This window comes from Garra rufa, chromosome 14 (genome assembly GCF_049309525.1).
Source record: "Garra rufa chromosome 14, GarRuf1.0, whole genome shotgun sequence".
Taxonomy (NCBI): Eukaryota; Metazoa; Chordata; class Actinopteri; order Cypriniformes; family Cyprinidae; genus Garra; species Garra rufa.
This window is the reverse complement of record NC_133374.1, coordinates 1,419,635-1,428,908: the sequence shown is the minus strand read 5'-3', so window position 1 is coordinate 1,428,908 and position 9,274 is coordinate 1,419,635. Positions and strand designations below refer to the sequence as shown.

The 9,274-nt window shown below is 32.2% G+C and overlaps 1 protein-coding gene across 1 annotated transcript; it reads right to left on the bottom strand.

The window, feature by feature from the left end:
- Positions 1 to 440: 440 nt before the first annotated feature.
- On the bottom strand, positions 441 to 6,104 carry LOC141285429 (26S proteasome non-ATPase regulatory subunit 2-like). Its single transcript, XM_073818446.1, has 7 exons — positions 5,939 to 6,104; positions 5,438 to 5,494; positions 2,968 to 3,132; positions 2,755 to 2,876; positions 921 to 1,145; positions 679 to 838; positions 441 to 602 (listed from the first exon to the last, which is right to left on the bottom strand). Exons 1-6 carry the CDS (start codon positions 6,041 to 6,043, stop codon positions 721 to 723), a joined length of 792 nt encoding a protein of 263 aa, XP_073674547.1. The 5' UTR covers positions 6,044 to 6,104; the 3' UTR covers positions 441 to 602; positions 679 to 720.
- Positions 6,105 to 9,274: the final 3,170 nt, after the last annotated feature.

Here is a 9,274-nt window from a genome sequence, read left to right as displayed (position 1 = left end):
AAATTTTGCCTTAAATCCCATAATACATATTTACAACTTTATAATTTTTTTTTTTTGTTAAAATCAAATCCTGGTAACACTTTACAATAAAGGTTCATTAGTTAAACATTAGTTAATGTATTAACTAACATGAACTAACCATGAGCAATACATTTGTTACTGTATTTACTAATCTTCATTAACGTTTAGTTAACGGAAATACAGTTGTTCATTGTTTGTTCATGTTAGTTCACAATGCATTAACTAATGTTAACAAGATTTTAATGATGTATTAGTAAATGTTGAAATTAACATTAACACAGATTAATAAATGCTGTATAAGTGCAGTTCATTATTAGTTCATGTTGATTAATGCGGTTAACTAATGTTAACTAATGAACCTTATTGTAAAGGTGTTACCAAGAGGTCTGTGGTCAAACATAACGTGGATATTTAATGAGACTGTGTGTTTCATCACCTCTCTAGCGAGTGCAAGGAAGTTGCTGTTGAGCTGAACATTGGACATGATCTTCCGTCAGATCTTCATATCCTCCACATCTTCATTGAGCTCCAGGAACATGCCGTGGCGGCCCAACATGAAGGCCATCTGCTTCTGAATGACACTGAACACAGCAGACGGACTGTTAACTATCATGCTTAGCAAATGGAAATTCAGTTTTCACTGCATGTGCGTCATACATGTCCTTGCAGGAAGTGAAGATGTTCTCCACTAGCTCCACGTCATTGAGCATCAGCGCCAGCCCTCAGGGCTTCTGGGTAACGGTTAAACTTCCGGAAGATGTTGAGAGCGCATTTCAGCAGGGCAGAGTTCTCCGGTTCGGGGACGTAACTCACACAGCTGGAGACACAAACACAGATTAGAGCAGGACGACACTTACAGACGTGTGTTTAGTGGAATTGTGGGTAAACACTGGTCTCACCTGGTCAGGTAGAGGCAGACTTTGGCATAGGCGTTTTCATCGATGTACGTGTCCAGCATGTCGAGCCGCTCGATTTCCATCAGGAGGTCGCAGGCCTCGTGCTCGGCATTGTGGGCCATGTTATAGGGGACGATCTCTTTGACCAGCTTTAGCAGGACTTCCTGTTGAGCTTTATCGCCTTCCTCGATCTCCTGCCATTCCTTTGCGACCTCTCCTGCAAGATGCCTGCAAACACAGACGAGATCACGTCAGTGATTGGTTCATTTTAGACAGAATGTTTACTTGGGCAGAGCTAGAAAGTTCCCAGAATGCACTTCTGATGGAGAACTAGTCAATGGGAAGGTTCTGAGGTTTACAGAAATAAGAAAACCTCAAGACAATTAACCAAAATGAAAGTTAAAACAGAGATTGCTGGTTTCTAGTCTAATGCAGTGTTTTAGTATTATTTATATAATAATTTAGAGGTTTAAAATATGTTTTTATATTTATATTTTAGCATTAGCATTACATTTCATGCATATAATTACCAAAAATATATATTTAGAGTAAAAATAATATAAAATATATGAAAAATGAATAAATACATATTAATTCTATATACATATTAAGTTTATATTTTCGACTTGAGTAGTTGGGACTTTATTAATTTTGTTATTTATTTTATTTGTATTTAATAAAATACATTTTTATTTAAAGCTTCTATATATACATAGAGATAAATATATATAAGCTTCTACATCTTTATCTACAGCTTTCATGTTTTAAATTATCAGTTTTATGTTTATATTTTCAAGTTTTAATCATTTCACATGATTTTGAGATTTTTATTTTTAATATTCCCATTTCTCTTTACTTTTTTAGTACTTTTTTTACTTTAACATTAGTTTTTGTAATTTTAGCATTTCAACTTAACATTTTTAAATTGCATGTATATAATTAGAAAAAAAATATATTTAAAATAATAAAAATATATAATATGTATGGAATATAAATAAATAAAAAATATTATATATAAAAGTTTTAATATTTTCAGTAGTTCGGATTTTAGTAGTTTTGTTATGCACTTTTTCTTTAAAGTTTGTAATATATATAATTATCAGTTTATTTTTCTAGCTTCTACATCTATATCTATAGCTTTTATGTTTTAAATCAAGTTTTAATCATTTTACGTGATTGTGGGATTTTTATTTTTAATATTTCTATTAATTTTTACTTTTTTAGTACTTTTTTTACTTTAACTTCAGTTTTTGTAATTTTAGCATTTCAACTTAACATTATTAAATTTTATTTATAGGATTAGCAACAACAACAAAAAAAAATTATATATATAATTTATTTATTTTTTTCCCCTCCCAACTTGAGTTTGTTAATTTTACTTTAGTTGGGATTTTCATAATTTTGGTGTGCACTTATTATAATGTTTTATGCACTTTTTAAAAGTTTTTAATATACATATATATTTCCATTTACTTTTTTTTCCACTTGTAGTTCTAGTCATTTTAATACCTTAACCTAAACTTTTTTTTAGTTATTGGCCAAAATTACATTTATAAGTTTTGTTTATATAATGTATAAATATTTTGAATTACCTTTTTTATATTTTCAGTTTTATGTTTATATTTTCATGTTTTAATGTGATTTTTATTTGTTAATATTCCTATTTATTTTTATTTTTAATTTCATTTTTTGTAATTTTAGCATTTCAACAACATTTTTAAGTTTCATCAATAGAAACTGCAAAAAAATTATTACTACATTTTTATATTTTAGTTGGGATTTCAGTAATTTTGTTATGCACTTATAGTGTTTTTGTTATAATGTCTGGCTGACGTACCTGACGTATTCATGGCCCCATGATGCGAGCTCCTCTTGTGAGCCCAGCAGACGGTATTTGAGACACTCTCGCTCTGTGCTCATGGTCATGGCCAGAACAGACACCACATCAGCACAGAAATGCTGTGAAACAGAAAGAAAGAGACTGTCACGCTGCACACAAACAAATACTGACTGATCCTCACCCTGTTTGACTGACAGCGCAGACACGCACCTTGTTCTCTCCGGACGACATGTTCTGGTAGATCTCCTTGAGTTTGGCGTAATGGGGTCGCAGGAACTTGAGCGGTTTAGGCACCGACGTCATGGAGGTCGTGGAGGAGCGAATCTGACGACGCAGTTCTTCCAGAGCAGGACGGTACAGAGACGTGTCCTTCTCCTGAGAAAATGCCAGACAATCACACAACACATTGCACTTAGAAAATGCAAGTCAAACTCAATATTTAGTGACAAATAATGTAAGCCAGGATGTGATTTTATCCATTAGGATTAGATTTTTTGTGTGCATGTGTGAAAAATTTAAAAGTTATTGGTAAACATTTAATTTTAGTAATTCAACGTATTTTTATTTTTTCAAATAAATAAATAGCTTAATTTCTTTTTATTTGCTTTAGTTTGGCAATTCTAGTACTTGAACTTAAATGTCAATATTTACATTTTTTCAACTCAAAATAGATTTTTTTTATTAGTTCTAAATGGTTTTAATTTCTTATCAGTTTTAGTAATTTTAGTACAGAGACTTGTCACAGGACACAGAACAAACGTCACACCAAAAAATGCCAGACAATTACAGTCATAACACATTTAACTTATGAAATGCAAGTCAAACTGAATATTGAGTGACAAATAATGTAAGCCAGGATGTAATTTTATATATATATATATATATATATTAGCTGATAACAAAGACAAATACATAGAAAAAAAAATACTAGTTAAGTTAAATTAACATGATTTAATCCATTAGGATTTGATTTTTGTGTGTGTGTGTGTGTGTGTGTGTGTGTGTGTGTGTGTGTGTGTGTGTGTGTGTGTGTGTGTGTGTGTGTGTGTGTGTGTGAAAAATGGACAATGACGTTATTGGTAAACATTTATATTTTAATTTTAGTTTCAACTTATTTTTATTTGTTCAAATAAATAAATAGCTTCCATTATTTTTCTTAATTTGCTTTAGTTTTGCAATTCTAGCATTTGAACTTAAATGTCAATATTTCAAAAGTTTTTTTTATAATTTTTATTAGTATTTGAATAGATTTTTTTATATTTCTAAATGGTTTTAATCTCTTTTCAGTTTTAGTAATCTTAGTACTTTAACTACAACTTATTTCAGTTCGTTTTTTTAGGCTTTTATTTATAAGGAGGATTAGATTTTATTGTGAGAAATTAGCAATGATATTACTGTTCGCATCTGCAACTCATTTCAGAAATTTGTATATTTTCCGTTTTCATTTTATGCTATTTTGTTACGTGCTTTGTCATTTTATTATTTTCTAAATCGCTTACATTTCTTTTTATTTCAGTTTTAGGTTGGTAATTCTAGTACTTGAACCTAAGTGTCAATATTTCAAACTTTTTTTAATTATTTTTATTAGCTTTCTGTACTTTTTAGTTAGTTTTTAAAAAAGATTTCTTTTCAGTTTTAGTAACTTAAGTACTTTAACTTAAATCAATTATTAAACTTCAATCATTCAACTAAGATTTTTTTTTAGTATTTTACTAAACTAATTTTCTTTAAAAATATATTTTTTTCTTAAATGTTTTTTAAAATGTTAAGTTCTTTTATACATTTTTCTTAGTTGTTTTAATTAGTATTTTATTCATCAAAAACTGACTGACTTCATTGGTAAACAATATTTTGTATCAGTGAGTCATTTCAGAAATGCTTTTATTTTTATATTTTCAGTTTTTAAGTAATTTTATTATGCACTGCCATTTTATTTTATTTTTTTATTGTAACAAGTTCACTTTTTTTTATTTCAGTTGTAATGATTTTAGTACTTCAACTTACTTCAGGTAGTTGAGAACACATTTTTTTCTTAGTTTTTAAAAGATCTGTCATTTTCATTATTTTTTTATTATAATTTTATTATGATTTCTAAATATTATTTCTTATCCGTTATTTCAGTTTTAGCATTAGCAGTTTTAACATTTCTAATTTTCTTTTAAAAAAAGGGTTACTTTTTTAACCATTTTTATTAGCTTCATATGTTTTTATTAGTAATTTATAGATTAAAAAAAACATATTTCTAAATAGTTTTAAAATATTTTCAGTTTTATTAATATTAATGATATATTATTAATTTTATATTATTATTAAAACATGCTCCTATGCCATTTTTATTGTATTTATTTATCATAATTCCATTTTCTTGTGAAAAATGGAAAATTACATTATTGGTATTTTTTACATCAGCAAGCGATTAAAAAAAATACAAATTACTTAAAAAACAATTTTAAGTTCTTTTATTATTTATTAGTTGGTTTTAGTTACTATTTTATCCATCACAATTTGATTTATGGACATTATTGGTGTTATTAGCAACATTATTTTGCATCAGTGAGACATTTCGAAAAATTAAAAAGTTAATTAGACTTTGATCCATAATTATAAAACAAACAATTCACACAAGAAAATTCACCAAAAATAACAGTAAAAACATCCAACAAAAACAAACTAAACTTACACCAAGTCTTTCCACGAGCATCTCCAACTCCTCCTGAAGCTGTTTATCTTCCTCTGACTGCAAAAACAACAACAAACACATCATATAAAGGCATATTTACTATACCACACACACATCAGACGTCTACAAACAATATAAGAGAATTATTTTAAAATCAGACAATCAAATTTCTCCTCAGTGAATCATATTTATTAAGTTCATCCACACATTCATTCAATAAATCCCTGTGTTTATATATGTATATGCTATATGAGGCAAACGAACACCTCTGGGCTATCTCTGTAGCTCAGTAAATTTTGCACATTAATCGTATTAACGCCTTATAATCACAGATATTGTGTTTTAAAGTGTCTCGTGGCAATATTGATTTATAATAACAGTTAAATCATGGTTAGTAATGCATTACAGTGTGTTTTGTGGATGTGTTTGAGAGTCCGGCCTGCAGAGTGACTCAGGCGGAATTCAAACTCAGTCTTCATCGCGTGTTTTTTCGTCTCTTACCAGCTCCTGCTCCTCTTTCTTGTCCTTATCCTTCCCCGCGGGCTGTTTGTCCTTCTCCTCTGTGATTTCGGACTGCTTTTTTTCCTTTTTCGCGGTTTCCTCCATGATTTTGTCTGCTGCTGTTTCTCTGAATCCGACTCACTACCGCTGATACGGTTTAGGCTAGTTCTTCTTCGACGGCTAATGCGCGTGACACCTAGCGCTCTACTGCCGCTCGCTGAGTGAACTGAGTACTGCAGCACATCACCGCCACCCACCGGCCGAACGAAGAACTGCACTCTGTGTTCTTTAGTTTTAGAATTATGCTGCGTTCCAGTGTACACACTTTTACTACACCCTTAAAGTATGTACTCTTTTGGTGAAGAAAAAGTACACACTTCTGATTGTGTAGTAGAAGAGAAGCCAAGCTTTGGGACATGCTATCACGTCTTAAACTGGCCTGTCAATCATCTTATCACAGTTAACATCCTCCACATTTAATTTAATTTAACACCCTATCGTATTGGAGAGAAAAGTAGCACATTGATCTGCCAAAACTGCTCATATTTTCTGCATAATGATGCATTTAACGAGCAAACAAGTGTTTATAAAAGTTCACATTGGTGTTGCAGATGAAATATAACACAAATAACATTAAATAAATATTTTTTTACCAGTTTATTGATTATTGATATATTAATATATATTAATATTGATTATTAATAACTTAAACCCCTTTTTCTAAGCATCTCTACCTAACGGCAGGTCGCGCAGATCCGCCATGTTTGTAGTTTTTTTAACGCGTTTTATTCGTGTTTGTAGTTCTGGACCGAATCCTTTGCCAAAGCGCAATGGATTGTGGGCAATATTAGCCATAAGAGTGTGTACACACCTATACACACACACACACACACACACACACACACACACACACACACGCGCGCGCGCGCACACACACACACACACACACACACACACACACACACACACACACACACACACACACACACACACACACACACACACACACACACACACACACACACACACACACACCTATACACACAGACACACACAGACACACACACACACACACACACACAAAAATTCACAAAATTCTAACCTTTCATTGAAGTAAAACGAGGAAAACTGAGGGGGAAATCTCATTATGAAATAAATGTTTTACAATAGTTCACATTGGCCACAATTATTGGCACCCCTAGAAATTTGTCTAAGTAAAATATCTTTGAAATATATTTCCATTTATAGTAAACAATTTTAGCACACCAGGGTGGCTAGGAGTATAAAATTGTCCAGCCATGACTTTCTGTTCCACAGGATTATAAATATGAGGAAAAAAAGACCTAATTCCCTTAATCATCCATCACAAGAAGTAAAACCAAAGAATGTAGTTCTGATGTGCAGAACAAGTTTGTTGAGCTTCACAAAATAGAAAGTGGCTGTAAGAAAAGAAATTGTGAGTAAGATGTAACTTTAGTTCTAGAATAAATATGAACATGCAAAAAAAATAATAATTTCACTTACTAAAAAAACAAATAAAGTGTTCTTCAAAATGAATAAAAACAGTGAAATTCAATGCAAACCTGCAATAATTAAATGTTAAATAATACAAATATCCTTTATGTATTTAATCCCATTTTATTAACCGATGTCTTTGCTCCCGACCTTCAATGATCCAGTACATCCATACTAATAAGCAAAAATTACTCAAGATAATATAACATTTGTTTTTCTTTTTTTATTGCTGAATAGTTGACATTTTTTCTCCTGCGGTCTACTGTACAGACGTCAATTAACTTTTCCCTAAGCCTGAGGTTTTTTTTGTGAAAAGGCTTTTACATTTGACAAAAATAGAACTTTTTATGTTAAAAACAAACAAGCAAGCCCTGTCCAGATTTAAAAAGTAACGCAAAAGTAACATAACGCATACGTCCCATGAAAAGTAACTAAGTAACGTAATAAGTTACTTTTTTAGGGAGTAACTCAATTTTGTAATGCATTACTTTTAAAAGTAACTTCAAAATACTGCTGGGTCTTTAATGTTGTGGGCCTATTTTTCTGCCGGAGGTCCTGGACATCTTGTTTAAAAACGTGGCATCATGGATTCTGTCAAATACCAATGGATAGAAAATCTAAACCTTACTGCCTCTGTTAGAAATCTTAAATGGGCTCTGGTTGGATCTTCCATCAGGGCAATATCACTACAATAATGAACACACACAAGTCAAATTAAGTCAGTTTTATTTATAATACACAATGCACATTGTTTCAAAGCAGCTTTACAGACAAATATTTCAGTATTTCACAATCCCATTCAGAAATGAATGTAAAGCAGCAGCTCAGGTGTTTTCTAACAGCAGATGGCTCCAGAGAACCTCCAGAAAAAAGTAGTCCAATTATGTGTTTGTTTGAATGAATGTGTGCAATGATGAATTTTGTAGATCTGTGGAGCTGCTGCATGAATCTCAACACACTGAAATCAACTTAGTGATCAGAATATTTCCGTTTGATACCTCAGTGACCTGAGTATGAACTATATAAACTATTTAAAGAAACAGTTCACCTAAAAATGAACATTTGCTGGACATTTATTCGTCCTAAGGCCATCTAAGATTAGGATGACTATGTTTCTTCATCAGATTTGGAGAAATATGTAATTCCGTCACTCACTCACCAATGGATCCTTCGCAGTGAATGGGTGCCGTCAGAATGAGAGTCCGAACAGCTGCTGAAAATGTCCTCACCCTCAGGTCATCCAACATTAGGATGAGTTTGTTTCTTCATCAGATTTGGAGAACTGTAGCATTGCATCACTTGCTCACCAGTGGATCCTCTGCAGGCAATGGGTGCCGTCAGAATGAGAGTCCGAACAGCTGCTGAAAATGTCCTCAACCCCAGGCCATCTAAGATGTAGATGAGTTTGTTTCTTCATCAGATTTGGAGAAATATGTCAATACATCACTATCTCACCAATGGGTCCTCTGCAGTGAATGGGTGCCGTCAGAATGACAGTCCGAATAGCTACTGAAAATGTCATCAACCTCAGGCCGTCCAAGATTAGGATGAGTTTGTTTCTTCATCAGATTTGGAGAAATATGTCATTACATCACTATCTCACCAATGGGTCCTCTGCAGTAAATGGGTGCCGTCAGAATGACAGTCCGAATAGCTACTGAAAATGTCCTCAACCTCAGGCCGTCCAAGATTAGAATGAGTTTGTTTCTTTATCAGATTTGGAGAATTGTAGCATTGCATTACTTGCTCACCAATGGATCCTCTGCAGTGAATGGGTGCCGTCAGAATGACAGTCCGAATAGCTACTGAAAATGTCCTCAA

Bases quoted from the DNA above. Each gene is read 5' to 3' on its own strand.
- LOC141285429 (XM_073818446.1), bottom strand. From the start codon at position 6,043: ATGGAGGAAACCGCGAAAAAGGAAAAAAAGCAGTCCGAAATCACAGAG. The intron at 2,877-2,967 runs GTGCGTGTCTGC...TCTGTTTCACAG, and splicing joins TGTCGTCCGGAGAGAACAAG to CATTTCTGTGCTGATGTGGT. The intron at 1,146-2,754 runs GTACGTCAGCCA...CTGTGTTTGCAG, and splicing joins TGGGGCCATGAATACGTCAG to GCATCTTGCAGGAGAGGTCG.